Source organism: Ursus arctos, unplaced genomic scaffold (assembly GCF_023065955.2).
Source record: "Ursus arctos isolate Adak ecotype North America unplaced genomic scaffold, UrsArc2.0 scaffold_1, whole genome shotgun sequence".
Lineage (NCBI taxonomy): Eukaryota > Metazoa > Chordata > Mammalia > Carnivora > Ursidae > Ursus > Ursus arctos.
In genome coordinates, this window is record NW_026622763.1 from 78,024,792 (window position 1) to 78,046,555 (window position 21,764).

The 21,764-nt window shown below is 36.3% G+C and overlaps 1 protein-coding gene across 7 annotated transcripts in view; it reads left to right on the top strand.

Moving 5' to 3' along the window:
• NBEAL1 (neurobeachin like 1) overlaps positions 1–21,764 on the top strand; it is a 190,214-nt gene that overhangs the window by 139,143 nt on the left and 29,307 nt on the right. For 6 of the 7 annotated variants that reach the window (XM_044381252.3, XM_057304148.1, XM_057304135.1 and 3 more), the window contains 5 exons: positions 1,129–1,269; positions 4,216–4,346; positions 6,816–6,925; positions 10,932–11,049; positions 13,937–14,034. In XM_044381252.3, the coding sequence (XP_044237187.2) occupies positions 1,129–1,269; positions 4,216–4,346; positions 6,816–6,925; positions 10,932–11,049; positions 13,937–14,034 (598 nt within the window). The remainder of the gene's footprint in view (positions 1–1,128; positions 1,270–4,215; positions 4,347–6,815; positions 6,926–10,931; positions 11,050–13,936; positions 14,035–21,764) is intronic. The other variant, XR_008956279.1, reaches the window with a different exon arrangement.

Sequence of the window (21,764 nt, forward strand, 5' to 3'; positions counted from 1 at the left end):
AGTGGAATTCTGCTGTGTATATGTTACATTACTACCATTAGTCAGACTTGTCTGACAATAACAAAAAACAAGCTTTTTTAAATACCGTTCCACAGGAAATGTTGTTTTAAATTTCAATAGTATATGTTTTTGCATAGATGTGATTACTTTGACCTGAAAGTTTTTATTCCCCTGAATATTAATGATTTACAAGTAAAAGGAAATTGGCCTCAATTCAATGAACTAACTACTGTCTTGGTTTGAAAAGTTTACTGTTTATTTCCTCCAAAAACTGTTCTTATTCCGATTTTATACCCACTAATTCAGATGTCAGTATTCAAAGCACCATTCAAAACAATTACACAGTGGTAGTGCTTACAGAATCACTATATATATATCCTTTCCTTACTATCTGTTTTAGGTTTTCCTATCCATTATCCTCCTTCCTATCTTACCTTTTTTTTTCCTTTAATTGTTAGGCATTCATTTCCAGAATTCTTGACTGATCCTCCATATTTTCTTCCATTACCTTGGCCACAAAAGGATGTCTCATTATCACATTGCTTACAGTAGCAGAAAAATGGAAACAACCCTTTATATCTAAAACTAAAGAAATAGTTAAATTGTCATACATTCATATACGTTACTGTTATAAATACCAGATACTGTTAAAAAGTAGACTATTCAGTCATTTGGAAAGACCTAAATAGAAAATTGTTAAATGAAAAAATAGGTTGTGAGCAATATATTATGTATAGCATTTTATATTGAAATATATTTGTGTATTAACTTATACATTAAGGGTGACAGATATTCATCAAAGTGTTAATGTTAATTATCTCTGTGCTTGATTTTAAGTTTCTCCTTTTTTGGTTCTCTGTGTTTTCTAATTTATCTACAGTGAATATGTATTATTGCATAATATGAAACTCTTCCAGAATCCTGTTTCTAGTGATATTACGTTCAGAGAAAAGTATTAATGAATAATATTTTTTCATTTATTAACTTGGTGTGATGATATGAATATGTAAATAATGAATATTAATAAGAACTTCTTAAAAACTATGTTTCTAGCAATGCAATACAACCTTATGTCCTCCTAAGTTAATATTACTGTTGTGGTTACAAAAGTTTAGTTTCTTTTTTTAGATATGAAAATTTTGAGGATCCCATGGGCACTATTGATAAATTTCATTATGGTACTCACTACTCAAATTCTGCTGGGGTTATGCACTATCTTATTCGTACAGAACCATTCACCACCCTCCACATCCAGCTTCAGAGTGGAAGGTATGTTTTGGGTAAATAAGCTATTTTCTTAAGACTACATGTTAGCATTGAAAACTCTTTGCCTTCATGTTATGTACTGTATAAAAGGACCTTATCTTTTTTATTCTCCTCTTTCAGATTTTGATTGATTTAATAACCTCTAGATAAAAACAGCCAAACTAGTTTGAGAATGGGCCACTCCAATTGACTTACACAAATGACCTTTTAAGGAAAATTCCTTTTTACTGTTATGTAGTGTAGCTTTGTGATTCTTACTGGTTTTAGGAACCTGCCAGAGATTGAGAGTTTGAACTGATTTAGACCTAGGTCCAGGACATCTACCAAAGATTTAAACCTAACCAATGCCTATGTAGTCCTCTTTAAAATATTTATTAAAGAATAAGAAGGAGGAATGAGGGGCTCTTACATAACCCACACAGGTCTATGATACCATTGTATTATCACATTACCTGTCAGAGTTATAATTTACTATGTTTCACACTTTCCTAATAATCCTAAAGAAACTTCTTTATGAAATGCTCGGTTTTCCATGTATCCTTTTTAGCTCCTTACTTATTCACATTTTATCTCCATGTTGTCTTATTCTTTAACATTACTATTTCACCTTTCCTATGCACCCAATCAAGCTATGCAAACATTTCCTATTCTACTCTCTTTGCATATAGTTTTTATCTCTCAAAATTAACCTTTACTCCTATCTTTAATACATTAAGCCTTGGCTTTCAAGAAAAGACTCTGTCCCCATGATCACATTAACCATCTCTAAATGTTACATTTACATGATAGCAGGTAATTTTCGCCCCATTAAAATATAACTGGGTCTTTTCAGCTTTTAATGATTTTAACAGTAAGTGATTTATTACAAAGCTTCAGAAATAGATTCTGTGTTTCAAAAGACAGATCAAGAAAAGGACAACCCATTCAGGGGGAGGAAATATTCGTGGGTTGTGTATCTGATAAGGGACTTGTATTTAGAAGTCTACAATGCAATAACCCTTACAATGCAATAATAAACAGACTAATAACCCAATTAAAACCTGAGCAAAGGATCTGAATGGACATTTCTCCAAAGAAGATATACACATGTCCAAGAAACATGAAAAGATGTTCAGTGTCATTAGTTATCAGGGAAATTCAAAACCATATTGAGATACCTCTTCACACCTACAATGATGGCTATAATAAAAAAGACAGATTATACCCAGTGTTGATGAGCATGTTGAGAAGCTGGAACCCTTATGTACTGCCTGTGGAGATGAAAAATGCCATAGCCTCTGTGGAAAAGAGTCTGGCAGTTCTTCAAAGGGTTAAACATAAAATTATCATATGACCTAGTAATTCCACTCCTAGCTATACATCCAAAATAATTGAAGATATATGTTCACACAAAAACTTGAATACTGGTGTACATAGCAGCGTTATTTATAGTAGCCAAAAAGTAAAAACAACCCAAATGTCTGTCATGTGATAATGGAATAAATAAAATGTGGTATATCCATACAACGGAATATTATTTGGCCATGAGTAGATAAAAAGAATGTTGCAACATGAATGATCCTCAAAAACAGTATGCTAAATGTAGTAAGCCCGACATGAAAAGCCACTTGTTGTATGATCTACATGAGGTGTCCCAAAGAGACAAATCCATAGAGACAGAAAGTAGATTAGTAGTTGCCAGAGAGTGGAGATAGGGTGGATGGAGAGTGACTGCTGATAAGATACAGGGTTTCTTTTTGGAGTGATGAAAATGTTCTAAAATTGATTGTGGCGATTGTTGCACAACTCACGAATATACTGAAAACCCTTGAATTGTGAATTATATGTAAATTATATCTCAGTAAAGCTGTTCTCCCTTACCCAAACAAACAATTCTACCGTTAAAACTATCTCCTTGAATTTGAATACATGATCATTAGACTTTATTAATGACCCAGTCATTGACTGTAATTAAATTCAGAGTTCTGCTTAGTTCAGCTCCACCTCAAACCAAGATTGGTAGACATAAGAAGAGTCAAAATAGTCATCAATGTCATTTGGTAAGTCATTACTAAGTAAATCCAGGAAAACAATATCAAGGGAGATGAAACAGGGGGGGTTATGCTTTTTGTGAATAGAAAATACATAAAAACAGTATAATAAAATTGCAACATGACTATTTGAGCTTCTTTCAACTACCATAGGCCTGTCGTGGAACTTAAAAATAAAATAATAGTACATGCAAGTAAAATATAAAAAGCTTTAGCCACAGAACTATTTCCCTAACTTACCCTCTGGTTTATAGGAGAAGAGTTTGTAAAGGTATTTATGTATAGAGGACAAATCAGCAGGATTCCTATGGATCTGTTAATCATGTATATAAATAATGATATTGAAATTCTGTGATTCTAAAATATCCAAATAACTTTCTTTACTATAATGAACTTTACTCAGCAAAAATTGGGCCTTTCTGTAAGTCTCTTAGGTTTATATTTAATTTAATTACTTGAAAATTTTCTCCAGTGTGATTTGGTTTTCAGCTCTTTTAACTAAAATGACACTAGTGATTAAAGTGACAGTGTTTAGTTCCTGGCAACAAAATTTGAAAGATAGATTATCATAAGAAGGAAAAGCAAACTGTGCTTTTATTTTTATTTTATTTTATTTTATTTAAAAGATTTTATATATTTATTTGACAGAGAGAGAGAGGGAGCACAAGCAGGAGGAGCGGGAGAGGGAGAAGTAGGCTCACTGCTGAGCAGGGAGCCCGATGTGGGACTTGATCCCAAGATCCTGGGATCATGACTTGAGCCAAAGGCAGACGCTTAACCGACTGAGCCACGCAGGTGCCTCCCAAATTGTGTTTTTAGACAGTAAGAGAAAGATGAATGAAGAAGTGTAAGGCTTGTTTCATGGCTGTTGTTGATCACCTTAAATACTCACTGTTCTCTTGTCAATCTCCACGCGCAGGTTTGACTGTGCAGATCGACAGTTCCATTCCATCCCTGCCACCTGGCAGGCTCTCATGGACAACCCATATGATGTGAAGGAACTTATTCCTGAATTCTTCTATTTCCCAGAGTTTTTGGAAAATCAAAATCGTAAGAAATAAAGAGATTAAAAATTTTGACTCAATAGGTCCCAGTGAAGGATCCTGAAAAATACTTTTCAGGACATTTTTGTGATATTCTATAGATTATTTAAGGTTCATTCTGTTTGTTATTCAGTGATATGGTTTGACTGAGACCTCCAAGGAAGTGCTGTGGTAAACCATGATAAATGAGTCAAATTTGAATTGGTGAGAGAATTTATCAGAGTACAGTGTTTCCTAGAAAACAAAAATGGCCATATGCTATTTCAGCCATTTAGCTAGCCACTTAGGCTAAAAGTGTTTGAGTTAGGGGTGGGAAAGGAAAAAAAAGTGTTTGCGTTAGATAAGATTGAGGATTTAGACCAGAGGTTTGCAGACTGTAGGTCATGGCTCAAATCCACAGGATAAACTCATTTATTTATAAATAAAATTTTGTTGGAACACAACCAAGCCAATTCTTCCACGTATGGATTGTGGCTGCTTTCATAGCGTAACAGCATATTTGAGTAGTTGCAACAGAGACCATGGGGCTCAAAAGCAAAAAATATTTATTCTTTGACACTTTATAGAAAAAGTTGGCTGACTCCTGGTTTGGAGCAGAAGAGAGGAAGTAAATTGAAATTAATGGTAGGCTATAAGTTACCACAGTGTTTGAAAAATCATATTATGTTTTTGAAGTAGAGAATTATGGAGCCAAACATAGTCTTTAAAAATATCCAAATACTTCCTCCATGAAGTAATTTTAGATTTATTTTTAAGCACAGTAAGAAAATGACAAGATTGTTACTACTGGTCTTCTTAAGGGAAATTACAATATCAAAGGACCATTACCAACTTCTTTTTCCTCCCCTAGTATGAAATGTTGATGTTTGACCCTTTGCTTCTTTAGTAGAGTTGTTTGCCACACCAGGGAGAGCGTATCCAGGGCTTTGTGTCCTCTGATCATGCACTCTGGGACATGCTGTTGGAGGCAGGGCATCAGATTTCTCAGCATAAGGCATTTAAAATCGGTCATTTTCAGAAAATCAAATGAATCTATTGACAGACTCCGATCCCAGACTCTTAGACATAGGACTGGAGCCTCCAAAGCAGGGTATCCAGGGTAGGAGGGATGAGCAGATTAAATTTGGACACAGCAGTTAAGATACTCTTAGCTTGATAATTTCTGATGTTCGTTACAGCAGGTTGCTGTCTTGCACTACTGTCAATGCTGACTTCTTTTTCTAACTGTATATTGCTTCTTTGAAATGAGTTAGGTGGGAGAAAGCAAAGTACATTACTTAGAATGTCAACAAATATTACTGTTAATTAGTAAAACAAATATTAGTAAAACCAACTCAAAATTGTGCAAGAAAATTTTAATATTTTCCGCAATGAAAACCCTAAGGGTATGGTAGTATTCAGGTAACTTAACAAAATCATCAAAGCCAAGTTCTTTCTGTATTTTCATTCTCCTGTTCTAAGTGTTTGGGCTTTGTCCTTGGCTAGTCCCTCTCATGGTTACAAATGACTGAAGGAAGCATTTCTAGGCTTCACAAGGCAGATACAATAGTATCTTAGAAAGAAGTGTGTTGTTAATTCTTTGGGTCATTTCTTAAGGGTGAGAAATCCTTTCTTATAACCTCTCGTCATTGTCCTTACACCAGTCAGCCTGCTACAGGCATAAAATAAAGCACAAGGATGGATACTTGAATAAAATCAAGGTTCTGCTACCAAATAAGGAGGGATGGCTAGCAGGTTGGCAACATCTGTTACACAGTAGTAGCTGGGTTAACAAAGCCACAGGCCCTGTGCATCCTGTCATTCTATGACATTCAAACCTCTCTCCAGCTTTGGGACACACTGATATTTTAAGGCAGCTTCTTTTATGAAGGTCTTTTATGTTAACACTTTTCTCTTTCCATGCTGTATAAACAAGAAAACCTCATCTTTGGGACAGTTTTGTCAAAATACTATATTTTAATGATATGAGCAAATCGTTATGATGTCAGTATCTACTTAGAAGAGTGGTGTACAAATACATATTTTTTCTTTCATGACAAATACAATATTTCCAATGAGTGAATTTAAAGTGTAAGTAATACTGAAAAGTACTAAGGAGCTGTATTTTGTAAATTAACCATTAGAAAGACTGTATTAATTATTTTTAATGTAAGAAGAATACTGAATATTGCATTTTTGTTTAGGTTAAGGTTTTGGTCTTATCTATAGTGCCCCCACTTCTCAACCAGAAATCAATTTAAAAGTATTTTATTTTCATTTACCTTTTTAATCAACTGATAAAATGCATTTCAATATGTTAAGAATTATTTTTACCTGTTCAATAAATTTAGATCAAGAAGGGTATATGGTTCTCACCTTTTACTCTTAGAGAAGGAAAAAAGCCTCAGTTTTGCTAAGGATTGTGCCCTTGAATTTGTTTTACTTGACTTATTTAAATCTAAAATGATTTGATGCATTTATTTTTTACTTGTCTTAGAATTTAACTTGGGTTGTCTACAAGTTTCCAAAGAAGTAGTAAATGACGTTATTCTTCCCAAATGGGCTAAGTCAGCTGAAGATTTCATCTATAAACATAGAAAAGCTCTGGTAAGATTTTTGTGTTTAGTTATTAGATTACTAAGATAGAGATGCATGTGTTTTCTAGAGAATGTACTAAAGTATATCTGGCTATTAATTATTTTTCTAGATTAATTTGTCATCTGTTATGTATACTGTTGTAGAAAGTATAATATGGTAATTGATTTTGAAGTTATGAATCTTCTGATAGAGTAAGAATATGGTATAGTCCTGTGGATATATAGCAAAAAATACATATATATTAAGTTCTATAAGATAACTGCCTGTTGTATTTTAAACTGTTCCAACCACCAAGCTGGTGTTGTTTGGTGTTTTGTAGTTCCCACATTTGTTTCAAATCTAACAAGAATGAGGGGCTCCTAGGTGGCTTGGTCGGTTAAGTGTCCAGCTCTTGATTTCAGCTCAGGTCGTGATCTCAAGGTCCTGGGATCAAGCCCCTTGTCAGGCTTCGGGCTCAATGTGGAGTCTGCTTGAGATTCTCTCCCTCTTCCTTTTCCCCTCCCCCGGCTTGTGTTTATGCGTGCGCGCTCTCTCTCTCTCAAATAAATAAATAAAATCTTTAAAAAAAAAATCTAACAAAGGATGAGTACATTTTTGTTTTCTCTGAAGGATTTCAGTAAGTTTTTAATATGACTGCTAAATCCTAAATTCCACTTTAAAAAATATTAGTTTTTAGCTGAATTTCCAGTTTGGGATTAAAAGAGTAGTGAAAATTAAACATTGATATTGTGTCATTTTGTAAATGACGCTCCCCCCCCCCCCCACAATAGTCCACTTAGTTCTCTGTCTAAACTGAAATGTTTCAGAGTCTGAAACTAATTAGGCCAATACTTGGAAACATTCCTTGTCGTTAGTATATAGTATGTCAAATTTATGAAATTCAGGATTAGATCATAATATTTGTAAACAATAAAACTATGCATGAATAAGGAATTGGGAAAAAAAATTAAGCAACTCTGAAAAATAATCTTACTTATTATCTAGCCAGGAACTTCTCAGATGCATTTCTCTATATTATCTATGATATGAAGTAGGAGTCTAGGATTTTAGGAAGACATGCTCCTTATATTATTTTTTATAATATTTTTTATTATATTATGTTAGTCACCATACAGTACATCCCTAGTTGACATGCTCCTTATATTAATGTGTTAAAATCTTGTGTTTCAGTTATGTATTGCTGTGCAATGAACTACCCCAAATTTAGTGGCTTAAAATATAATCATTTTATTATCTCTCACAGTTCTGTGAGTTAAGTGGTCTCAACTGAGCAGTTCTCATTTTGCTTGAGGTTCTCATTCCCTTGCAGTCATAGCAGCTGAGGTTGGAGTCATCTGGAGGCTGCACTGAGACACTGGGATGCTGGGCTTTTCTTCCTTCCCATGTAATCTCAGGATATCTCCTCTTCATGTGGTCTCTCTAGCTAGGTAACCAGACATGTACATGTCTACAGCTCAGGAAGGAGTACAAAATTGGAAGCTTCCATGCTTGCTTAAGGCTTAAGGCTGTGAACGGTCATAGCACTTCTGTCACCTTGTCAGAGTCAGTGCGGATTCAAGAGGAGGGAGGGTAAACTCCATCTCTTGGTGGGAGGGAAAAAGAATTTGCAACCATCTTTAATCCTCCACACACAGTCTGCCCTCTGACTACAAATTATTTGCATTCCTCCTACACGCAAAATGTATATACTTCCTCTGCGGATCCTCCCAAAGTCTCATGACAGGGACCTTTAAGTCAGGGATCTGCAAACTTTTCTATAAAGGACCAGACAGTAAATATTTTCTCTGGCTTTAAGGTCTGTGTCAAAATTCTGCCACTGTAATGCAAAAGAAAATGGATGTGGCTTTGTTGTACTACTCTACAGATCTGGAGCTAGTAAAATTTGGCCCACAAGCAGTAAATAGTTTGCTGATCCCTGCATTAAGGCATGAGGTCTGAAGTCCAGAATCTTGTTAGTAATCTAAATCAAATCCATGTGGGCACAAAACTGTTCAGGTTTGTCTGCTCCTGCATCTGAAGACTGTGAAGTAGAGAAACAGGTTATCTGTCCCCACATAACAACAGTAGTGTAACAAAGACAGAAGAACTATCATAGACACTTTCATTCAAAAGGGAGATTAAAAGGGGTTCCTGGCTAACTCAGTCCATAGAGCATGTGACTCTTGATCTCTTGGCTCATGAGTTTGAGCCCCACACTGGGCATAGAATTTAACTTAAAAAGGTGGGGAAGAAAAAAACAAGAGGTACCTAGCAGTAACTGGTTTATAACAATTCAGAATTCCAGCAGGGACATGGTTTCAGTTCCTTCATTAGAGCCCAGTGCTTTTCCTTGAGTGGTTCTCCATGGCTATTTTGTTTTACCCTTTGGCTCTTAGCTTCCTGCTTTGAGTCATTCTTTTACATTAAAAAAAAAGAAAAGTGTTCTCATGAGTGTCTTTGTCAGCCTCTTACCTAACCACAATAAATTGAAAGCCAAAGTTCTCTCATCCTTTTTGTAATGTTTCTACCTCTTTCAGTCTGAACTAATACAGTATCTTTGAAAATTTTATGGGTTTCTTGCGCATCAACTTTATTGGATAAAAACCATTTCACATTACTTTAGAAAACAGCCCCTTATTTCCTTTGGGCCCAGTGGGAGGCTACTGTGAGAAAAATAAGATTCTTAAGGTGTTCTGTTTTCTAGTTGAGTGGGTCTGTGCAGCACACCTTAGATATTTGAAGTCTCAGCAGATTGCTTCACAGCCACACTCTTGAACTAAACTTTCGCCTGAGGCCATGTTTTACTGGTGACCTCTGATTTGATCGTTGACCTTTGCCATTTCGCAGAGGGTCTTTGCCCTCTAGTATCCTGGGAATGAGAAATAATTTTATTTGGACCCCAGCAAGACCTGCTCCTTTATGTTTTTTTTTTAAGTTACGCTTAAAACCTAAATAGTTCTTTTTTTTTTTTTAAAGATTTTATTTATTTGAGAAAGAGAGAGATAGCTACAGAGAGCATGAGCAGGGAGGAGAGGGAGAAGCAGGCTCCCCACTGAGCAGGGAGCCTGATGCGGGGCTCAATCCCAGGACTCTGGGATCATGACCTGACCCGAAGGCAGATGTGCTTAACCCACTGAGCCACCCAGGCACCCCATGAATAGTTCTTTTTTTAAACTCATCTTACTCCTTCCACACTTTATAGAAGGCAGCTAAAAGAACCAATTAGCATGGAAATCTCCATCCCCAGATGACACCCAGGTGCTCATCACAACAAATGCACTCCTTAATCCCCATCACCTATTTAACCCATCCCCACACCCATTGTATGGAAGTGTTGAATCACTATGTTGTACACCAGAGTCTAATATTACACTGTATATTAACCAACTGGAACTAAAATAAAAACCAAAAAAGAAATCTCTATCCCCAGATTCATGAGTTGATTAGGTACTCTTTCTATCATTAATGGAACTAAACTTGAGCCCCCTTTTCTCCTGTCTCCAGTAACAAGTCCCATACTGTCTTTCAAACCATCACTAACCAGCTTCAGGAGGTCCTTCAAGCCTCTGTCTGCCACAGTCCACCTTCATATTGGGGTGGTGTCAGGTCAGGTAGGTTGGAGGGAACGATTTTCAGCCACCTTTAATCAACCCCAACTGGTTTGTTTCTTTCAGTTGAATTTCTAGATAGCTGTTTCAATGGAAATTTCACAGCAAATATATATCCATAGCCATCATTAAGTTTTTTGTTGTTGATATTTCAGCTATTAGAATACTTGAGTTGTTGTCTTTACCCATTAGTTAAGAGGTGTACATGTATTATTAAATATTAACAAATAGGTCTACATTATACTAGATAGAATATATCCAAAATATGTGGTAGATACTGATTAAATATTTAACGTGATTTTGAGATAATTTTATTTACAGTGGTAAGATTTGTGTGTAGAAATGCTTAATTTTCTCTTACTTTTTTAAAGGACCAATATTTACATTGTAGTTGGAAGGTATCTCTATATTATTTGTTCTTTTTTTAGGAGTCTGAATATGTTTCTGCTCATCTTCATGAATGGATAGATCTGATTTTTGGCTATAAACAGAGGGGGCCAGCTGCAGTGGAAGCACTCAATGTTTTCTATTACTGTAGTTATGAAGGTATAAGCCTATACACTTTATATCTTACATTCCGTTGATGGAAAGTATCATTTAATAGGTGTTTATACATGATATTTTGGTCATGAGAAAGACTACATTTAAAAACAGTTTTAATGATCTTTTCTCTTTGAAATATTAAGAGACTGACTGGTTTTTTTAAATAGTAGTTAAGAGTATCCATGCAGATCTTCACTTTGATAGTGAAGGAAACCATCAACAAAACAAAAGGTAACCTACTCGGTGGGAGAAGATATTTGCAAGTGATATATTCAATAAGGGGTTAATATTCAAAATATATGAAGAATTTATACAACTCAACACCAAAAAAAAAATCTGATTTTAAAAATGGGCAGAGGACCTGAAGAGACATTTTTCCAGAGAAAACGTGCAGATGGCCAACAGACACATGAAAAGATGCTCAGCATCACTCATCGCCAGGGAAATGCAAATCAGAACCACAGTGAGGAATCACCTTATGCCTGTCAGAATGGCTCAAATAATGTAAGAAATAACAAGTGTTAGCAAGGATATGGAGAAAAAGGAACCCTTGTGCACTAGTGCAGCCACTGTGAAAAACAGTATGGAGGTTCTCCAAAAAATTAAAAATAGAAGTATGCTATGATCCAGTAGTTCCACTACTGGATATTTTCCCAAAGAATAGGAAAACACTAATTTGAAAAGGTCTATGTACCCCTATGTTTATGGCAGCATTATTTAGAGTAGCTAAGATATGGAAGCAGTCAGTGTCCATTGATAGATGAGTGGATAAAGAAGATGTGAGATAGACACACACACACACACACACACACACACACACACACAGAGTGGAATATTAGCCATAAAAAAGAATGTGATCTTGTCATTTGTAACAACATGGATGGACCTAGAGGGTGTAATGCTAAGAGACATAAGTCAGAGAAAGACCAATACCATATGATTTCACTCATGTGGAATTTAAGAAAGAAAACAAATGAGTAAAGGGGGAAAAAAGAGAGAGACAAACCAAGAAATAGGCTCTTAACTATAGAGAACAAACTGATGGTACCAGAGGGGAGGAGTGTGGGGGAGGAGTTAAATAGATGAGGGGGATTAAGGCGTGTACTTGTCCTGATGAGCAACAGGTGATGTATGGAATTGATGAATTACTATATTGTACACCTGAAACTAATATTACACTGTATGTTAACTGGAACTTAAGTAAAACTTAAAAAGATAACTTAGAATTTAAAAAAAAATAACTTAGAATTTAAAAATGATGTAAATAAGTTCTCAAAAAAAAAACCCAAAACAAACGAACAAAGAAAAGACAAAAAGACTCTTACATATAGAGAACACACTAGTGGTTGCCAGAGGGGAGGTAGGTGCAGGGAAGAGTGAAAGGGGATAAAAAAAAATAGTGTATATGCAAACTAATTATAAATGTCAGTTATTGGTGGCCTAAAAGTTTTTGATTTCTGGCCCTAAGTGTCCTATTCAGTCAGGTCCTGCAGTAAGTACTCAGTGTTGAATTGTTAGCAGACTTTGAAAGAAGACTTTTAGTATTATAAATAACAAACTCTTCAAATGATAAAATAAGTTGAATGGGATAGGCTGGTGATGGGTAGTAAGGAGGGCACGTATTGCATGGTGCACTGGGTATTATACGTAACTAATGAATCATCGAACTTTACATCAAAAAAATAAAAAGAGGGTGAGCCAAAAAAAAAAAAAAAATAAGGTGACATCATTCTAATGTTTAGCTCAGGATCAAGAACATTTTCTGAAGGCTTTGAAAGCCTTAAGAAGTAGTTTTTTCTAATCCTTCAGTAGTAAAGATTGTGAATAGTGTGAAGTTAATATGAACTGGAGCAGAGTCCATATGCCTTTTGGTAAATAGACAAGCCTATTTTTTCGTTCCCTTATTCATTTGATAATAGTTTTGTAGAGGAGTGATATGCATGGTGGTTATGAGCATAGGCTTTGAAATTCAACTTACCTAGTTTGGCCGCTTACTAACCATATCAAGTATGGTGTGGTATAATCAGTTAACCAGAATATCACCTTACCCAGTGTTTGTTAGATAAGCAGTAACTTACAGTAGTATTTTATGTGATTATTACACTTGTTTCAGCTTGATTATCATGAAGAAAACAGGTGTACTGTGAGATAGTTTGTACATTTTCAAGAGAAACTTTTATGCACTACCAGTTAACTTTTGTTTAAAATTTTTTTTTTCTGGGGCACCTGGATGGTGCAGTCGTTAAGCATCTGCCTTTGGCTCAGGGCATGATCCCAGCGTTCTGGGATAGAGCCCCACCTCAGGCTTCTCCGCTTAGGAGCCTGCTTCTTCCTCTCCCACTCCCCCTGCTTGTGTTCCCCCTCTCTCTGGCTGTCTCTCTCTGTCAAATAAATAAATAAAATCATTTAAAAAAATAAAAAATTAATAAATTTTTTTCTAAATAATGGATGGAATGTTATATTTTTTATACATATTTAATGTTTGGAGTCACTGTTTTTTTTTTTTAATTGCCTCTTGGGGTGCCTGGATGGCTCAGTTGGTTAAGCGTCCAACTCTTCATTTCAGCTCAGGTCATGATCTCAGGCTCATGGGATTAAGCTCTGAGTTGGATTCCATACACAACATGGAGTCTGCTTGTCCCTCTCTCCCTCTGCTCCCCCCTGCTGACCCTACTCATGCTCTCATGTGTTCTCTTGCTCTCTAAAATAAATAAATAAATAAAATCGTATAAAAAAATAAAAAATTGCCTTTCTCACAATATTCTTACAAATTGAAGACCGAATGATATTTTGTTGAAAATACACTATTCAGTCTCCAAAAATATTAATCAGTTGTGTGGCTTGCTGATTTGTTTTCACTCTGTAGTGAATTGACTCCTTCTTGTTTTAGGAGCTGTGGATCTGGATGCCTTAACAGATGAGAAGGAAAGAAAAGCCTTAGAAGGGATGATTAATAATTTTGGGCAAACACCTTGTCAGCTCTTAAAGGTAAATCATTAAAATTATTGATTACTTAAAATGTTAATACATAAGTCTAGAATTTAATTGCTAAGGAGTACTACCAATGTTTTCAAGTATTTTAATTATTTAAAACTGTATCTCTCAGAATTACCTAGAATTTAAGAAAAATCATACTGTCACTTAAAAAGTAAATAGATTTAAATGACTGTTCCTATTTTGAAATAACAAAATATTGTAGTCAAAATCCACATATACAGTCAATAACTCTTAAGAGACAGAGGAGTTATATTTACTCAGAAAGCCAATGACTTTATTTTGTTTAAACAACTAAAGTGTGACTGGAACAGGATCTGAATGCATGACCACCCAACTCAAAAGTCTTTCTACCATGCCATGTCTCCTCTGAATTAATAGCTGTAAACTCTTTTATTGAATTAGATCACTTTCCATGTTCTGTGGGCTGTTATTTATATCCTAATAATGATGTTTTCTGTGTTAGTTGTATATTTGTGCATTTGTGTTACTTTATTGTAAGTATGTTACACACAGCAACCTTCTCCAAATCATCTTATATCTTTCTTACATATAGTATTTGTGTAGTAAATATTTGTGAATTGAATCTCCACAACTGTTACAGGAAGAAGGTATCTACATTCTGGTTTAAAAATATGTTGAACTTCTGTTAATTCAGTTATCAGACTAAGCGTTGTAATTCCTACTGTTCCTTAGTAGAGTTAGTTTGAAGCCTCCAACATTGGTTTTTTACAGAATAGTCATATTTAAAAGCAATGCTTTAAATCTATCTGCTGATAGAATGCGAAAGTAACCGAAGAAAACAGAACATTTCATTGAGCTTTGAAATAGATTCTGTAATGTTTTTGCACCAATTTTACTTTTCTTTTTTTCATAGGAGTGGTGCTAATTAGTTTTCATCACCATAAAAAATGACAAGAGGGTCAGCCTTTGAGTTTAAAAAAAAAATTTTATTTTAATTCAATTTAGTTAACATATAGTATATTATCAATTTCAGGGGTAGAATTTAGTGATTCATCAGTTGCATATAACACCCAGTGCTCATTACATCACGTGCCCTCCTTAATGCCCATCACCCAATTACCCCATCCCTCCACCCACCTCCCCTCCAACAACGCTGTTTGTTCCCTGTAGTTAAGAGTCTCTTATGGTTTGCTTCTCTCTCTGTTTTTATCTTATTATATTTTTCCTTCCCTTCCCCTATGTTCATCTGCCTTGTTTCTTAAATTCCACATATGAGTGAAATCATATGGTATTTGTCTTTCTCTGACTGACTTATTTCACTTAGCATAATATTCTCTAGTTCCAGCCATGTCATTGCAAATGGCAAGATTTCTTTTTTTTGATGGCTGAGTAGTATTCCATTCTCTATATATCCCACATCTTTTTTATCCGTTCCTCAGTTGATGGACATCTGGGCTCTTTCCATAGTTTGGCTTTTGTGGACATTGCTGCTATAAACATTGGGGTGCAGGTGCCCCTTGGGATCACTACATTTGTATCTTTGGGGTAAATACCCAGTAGTGCAATTGCTGGGTTGTAGGATAGCTCTATTTTCAACTTTTTGAGGAACCTCCATACTGTTTTCCGGAGTGACTGCACCAGTTGCATTCCTATCAGCAGTGTAGGAGGGTTTCCCTTTCTCTGCATCTTCGCCAACATCTGTCGTTTCCTGACTTGTTAATTTTAGACATTCTGACCGGTATTAGGTGTTATCTCATTGTGGCTTCAATTTTGTATTTCCCTGATGCTAAGTGATGTGGAGCATTTTTTTCATGTGTCTGTTGGCCGTTTGTATGTCTTCTTTGGAAAAATGTCTATTCATGTCTTCTGCCCATTTCTTTGATTGGACAAGTTGTTCTTTGTGTGTTGAGTTTCATAAGTTCTTTATAGATTTTGGATACTAGCCCTTTATCTGATAAGACATTTGCAAATATCTTCTCTCATTCTGTCGGTTGTCTTTTTTTTGTCACTCTTTCCTTTGCTGTGCAAAAGCTTCTTATCATGATGATGTCCCAATGGTTCATTTTTGCCTTTGTTTCCCTTGCCTTTGGAGATGTATCTAGCAAGAAGTTGCTGCAGCTGAGGTCACAGAGGTTGCTGCCTGTGTTCTCCTCTAGGATTCTGATGGATTCTTGTCTCACATTTAGGTCTTTCTTCCATTTTGAATTTATTTTGTGTGGTGTAAAAAAAAGTGGTGCAGTTTCATTCTTCTGCATGTGACTGTCCAATTTTCCCAACACAATTTGTTGAAGAGACTGTCTTTTTCCCATTGGATATTCTTTTTTTTTTTTAAGATTTTATTTATTTATATGTTAGAGAGAGAGAGAGCGCACAAGCAGGGGGAGCAGCAGGCAGAGGGAGAGGCAGGCTCCCCACTGAACAGGGAGCCCAGTGAGGATCTTGATCCCATTATCCTGGGATCATGACCTGAGCCAAAGGCATATGCTTAACCGACTGAGCCACCCAGGTGCCCCCCCCCATTGTATATTCTTTCCTGCTTTGTTAAAGATCAGTTACGCATAGAGTTGAGGGTCCATTTCTGGGTTCTCTATTCTGTTCCATGATCTTTGTGTCTGTTTTTGTGCCAGTACCATACTGTCTTGATGATTACAGCTTTGTAATAGACCTGGAAATCCAGAATTATGATGTCATCAGCTTTGGTTTTCTTTTTCAACATTTCTTTGGCTATTTGGGGTCTTTTCTGGTTCCATACAAATTTTAGAATTGTTTGTCCCACCTCTGTGAAAAATGTTGATGGTATTTTGATAGGGATTGCATTGAATGTGTAGATTGCTCTAGGTAGCATAGACATTTTAACAGTATTTGTTCTTCCAATCCATGAGCATGGAATGTTTTTCCATTTCTTTTTGTCTCCTAAATTTCTTTTATAAGTGTTCTATAGTTTTCAGAGTACAAGAGTTTTACCTCTCTGGTTAGGTTTATTCCTTGGTATCTTTGAGTTTTTGGTGCAATTGTGAACAGGATTGATTCCTTGATTTCTCTTTATGCTGCTTCACTGTTAGTCTATAGAAATGCAACAGACCTCTGTGTGTTGATTTTTATATCCTGCGACTTTGCTGAATTCCTGTATCAGTTCTAGCAATTTTTTGGTGGAGTCTTTTGGGTCTTCTACATAGACTATCATGTCATATGCAAATAGTGAAAGTTTGACTTTTTCCTTACCGATTTAGATGCCTTTTATTTCTTTTTATTTTCTGATTGCTGAGGCTAGGACTTCCAGTAGTATGTTGAACAGCAATGTTGAGAGTGGACATCCCTGTCATGTTCCTGACTATAAAGGAAAAGCTCTCAGTTTTTCCCCGTTGAGAATGATATTCACTGTGGGTCTTTTATATATGGCCTTCAGGATGTTGAGGTATGTTCCCTCTATCCTTACATTGTGGAGGGTTTTTATCAAGAAAAGATTGTGTATTTTGTCAAATGTTTTTTCTGCATGTAATGAGAGGATCATATGGCTCTTATCCTTTCTTTTACTAATGTGGTATACCATGTTGATTGATTTGCAGATGTTGAACCACCTGTGCAGCCCAGGAATAAATTCCTCTTGGTCATGGTGAATTATCCTTTTAATGTACTGTTAGATCCTATTAGCTAGTATCTTGTTGAGAATTTTTGCATCCATTGTTCATCAGGGATATTGGCCTATAATTCTCTTTTTTGGTGGGGTCTTTGTCTGGTTTTAGGATCAAGGTAACGATGGCCTCAGAGAATGAGTTTGGAAGTTTACGTTCCATTTCTATTTTTTGGAAGTTTCAGAAGAACAGGTATTAATTCTTCAAATGTTTGGTAGAATTCCCCTAGGCAAGCCATCCAGCCCTGGACTTTTGTTTGTTGGGAGATTTTTGATTACTGGTTCAATTTCTTTGCTGGTTATGGGTCTGTTCAGGTTTTCTATTTCCTCCTGTTTCAGTTTTGATCATATATTTCTAGGAATTTATCCATGTCTCAGATTACCTAATTTGTTGGCGTATAATTGACCATAATATGTTCTTATAATTGTTTGTATTTCTTTGGTATTGGTTGTTCTCTCTCCTCTTTCATTCATGATTTTATTTATTTGGGTCCTTTCTCTTTTCTTTTTGATAAATCTGGCCAGGGGCTTATCGATCTTATTAATTCTTTCAAAGAACCAGCTCCTAGTTTCGTTGATCTGTTCTACTATTCTTTTGGTTTCTGTTTCATTGATTTCTGCTCTAATCTTTATCAATTCTCTTCTCCTGCTGGGTTTAGACTTTATTTGCTGTTCTTTCTCTAGCTCCTTTAGGCATAAGGTTAGGCTGTGTATTTGAGCCTTTTCTTGCTTCTTGAGAAAGGCCTGTATTGCTATATACTTCTCTCTGGACCGCCTTTGCTGCATCCCGAAGATTTTGAACTGCTGTGCTTTCATTTTCATTTGCTTCCATGTATTTTTTTTTTTAATTCTTCTTTAATTTACTGGTGGACCCATTCATTCTTTAGTAGGATGTTCTTTAACCTCCATGTATTTGTGGTTCTTCCAAATTTTTTGTTGTGGTTGACTTCAAGCTTAGTAGCATTGTGGTCTGAAAATATGCATGGTATGATCTCAGTCTTTTTTGTACTGGTTGAGTCCTGATTTGTGACCCAGTATGTGATCTATTCTGGAGAATGTTCCATGTGCACTCAGAAAAAAATGTGTATTCTGCTGCTTTAGGATGAAATGCTCTGACTATATCTATGAAGTCCATCTGGTTCAGTGTATCATTCAAAGGCCTTGTTTCCTTGTTGATCTTTGGCTTAGATGATCTGTCCATTGCTGTGAGTGGGGTGTTTAAGTCCCCTATTATTGTATTATTATCAATGACTTTCTTTAATTTTGTTACTAATTGATTTATATATTCAGCTGCTCCCAAGTTAGGGGCATAAGTATTTACAAATGTTAGATGTTCTTGTTGGATAAACCCCTTTATTATGATAAGTATCCTTCTTCGTATCTTATTTCGGTCTTTAATTTGAAATCTAGTTTGTTTGATATAGGGGTGGCTATTCCAGCTTTCTTTTGATGTCCATTATCATAATAAATGGTTCTCCACCTCCTCAGTTTCAATCTGGAGGTATCTTTGGGTCTGAAATTAGTCTTTTAAGCAGCATATCGATGGGTCTTTTTTTATCTATTCTGATACCCTATGTCTTTTGATTGGAGTATTTAGTTCATTTACATTCAGAGTAATTATTGAAAGATGGGAATTTAGTGCCATTGTATTACCTGTAAAGGTGCTGTTCCTGTAGATTGTCTTTGTTCCTTTCTGATCTTTATTACTTTTGGTCTCTCTTTTGCTCAAATGCCCCCCTTTAATCAGGGCTGCTTTAATGTTCACAAATTCCTTTGGTTTTTGTTTTTCTTGGAAACTCTTTATCTCTCCTTCTATTCTGAATGACAGCCTTACTGGATAAAGTATTCTTGGATGCATATTTTTCCCATTTAGCTCTTTGAATATATCATGCCAGTCTTTTCTGAACTACCAGGTCTCTGTGGACAGGTCTGCTGCCAGCCTTCCAAGTCTACCCTTGTAGGTTAAAGATCGCTTGTCCCAAGCTGCTTTTAGGATTTTCTCGTTATCTTTGTAATTTGTAAGTTTCACTATGCTGTGTCATGCTGTTGACCTGTTTTTGTTGCTTTTGCGGGGAGTTCTCTGCCTGTTGGACCTGAATGCATGTTTCCTTCCCCGGGTTAGGAAAGTTCTCAGCCATTATTTATTCAGATAAACCTTCTGTCCCCTTTTTCCTGCTCTTCTTCTGGGACTCCTATAATATGGATATTACTTTGCTTTTTGTTTTTTTGTTTTGTTTTGTTTTTTTTAAAGATTTTATTTATTTATTTGACAGAGAGAGAGACAGCCAGTGAGAGAGGGAACACAAGTAGGGGGAGTGGGAGAGGAAGAAGCAGGCTCCCAGCAGAGGAGCCCGATGTGGGGCTCGATCCCACAACACCGGGATTACACGCCCTGAGCCGAAGGCAGACGCTTAACGACTGAGCCACCCAGGCGCCCCTTATTTCGCTTTTTGGAATTGCTGAGTTCCCTAAGTCTGCCTTCGTACTCTTCTTTTCAGCTTCATTACTTTCTGTAATTTTATCTTCTATATCACTGATGCACTCTTCTGATTTGTTCATCCTTGTTTTTATGGCCTCCACTTGGGTCTGTATCTCAGTTATAGCATTTTTAATTTTGACCTGACTAGATTTTTAGTTCTTTTATCTCTATAGTAAGGGATTCTCTAGTGTCTTCTCTACTTTATTCATGGCCAGCTAGTATCTTTATAATCATTGTTTTAAATTCTCGTTCAGACATCTTACTTATATCCATATTGATTAAATCCCTGGCTGTGAGTACTACCTCCTGTTCTTTTGGGGTGAATTTCTCTTTCTTGTCATTTTATCGAGAAAAGAAAAAGAGAAACAACAATAACAACAACAACAGAAAAAAACTAAATCCTGGATGTGTTTTAGTCTGCTTGTTTAAAAGAAACTAGATCCTGGGCACGTGGGTGAATCAGTTGGTTAAACGTCTACCTTCAGCTCAGGTCATAATCCCAGGGTCCTGGGATAGAGACCCACATTGGGCTTCTTGCTCAGTGAGGAGTCTGCTTCTCCCTCTACCCTTCCCTCCTGCTCATGATCTCTCTCTCTCTCTCTCATACTCTCCCTCTCAAATAAATAAATAAATAAAATCTTAAAAAGAAAAGAAACTAGATCCCAAAATAAATAAATATATATATAATGAAAAGAAACAGAAAAGTAAAACATATATATGTAATGTTTATAAAAGTAAAAATTAAAAAAGGATAAAAAAAAGAATTGGAAAAAAGAAAATAACTGAAAAAATAATAACAAAAGGCTAAAGAATAAAATACAAAGAATGCTAGCTACTGTTTTCCCCTAGAACTGAAGTTCTTCAGCCCTCTATGATCAGTAGACTTGGTGCAAGAGAGTTGTTTGTGCTGGTCTTCTGGGGGAGGGGCCCCGTTTTGCTGATTCTCTGGTGGAATTGCCGTAGTGGAAATGTGCCTGCAGTGCACAGGGAGGCAGAGCTTGGTGTAAGTGGCTCCAGGCTCCACTAGGTGGCGCCCTTTTGCTCCCTGACGATGTTAAGCATCGATGGGCAGGATGAATGTGGCAGCACTCTGCTTTCTAGCACTGGAGCTGAAAATTTGCACTCCCTACTCTTCAGTGAGCCCTCACAGAAAAGCACTCAGCCACTCTTGTCTCCCCGTTTCTGTCAGAACTCTGTGTTCATTTTGCGTATGTGCAAGCTTTATACCAGGCACACGGCTGAGTTTCAAAACCCCAAAGTTTGGGAACTCCCACGGTTTGGACCTGCGCTGTTCCTCCCAGGGATGGTCTCACCACACTAATGCCATTTGGAGAACCTGTCTCAGGAAAGCAGTTGCTTGATCACACATAGGATCAGTTTATGGCAATACAGAGCAGAAAGCTGGCACTTAGACTCGCTATTCTCAGGTGGCTTCTACACTCTTATACCTGGGAACTGTATAGGTGCCACCCATTCTTCTTGTGACCCCAGGGATCCTCAGATCACACTGTCATGCCTGGAATTCTGCCCCACTTCACCATCTGAGCACCTTTAAGCCAGGCATGTCCCTCACTGTAGTAGCAGTCTTCTAAAAGTTCTGATTTTGCACTCAGCTACTTATAATTCTTTGAGGTAGCCTCCTTAAGCAGG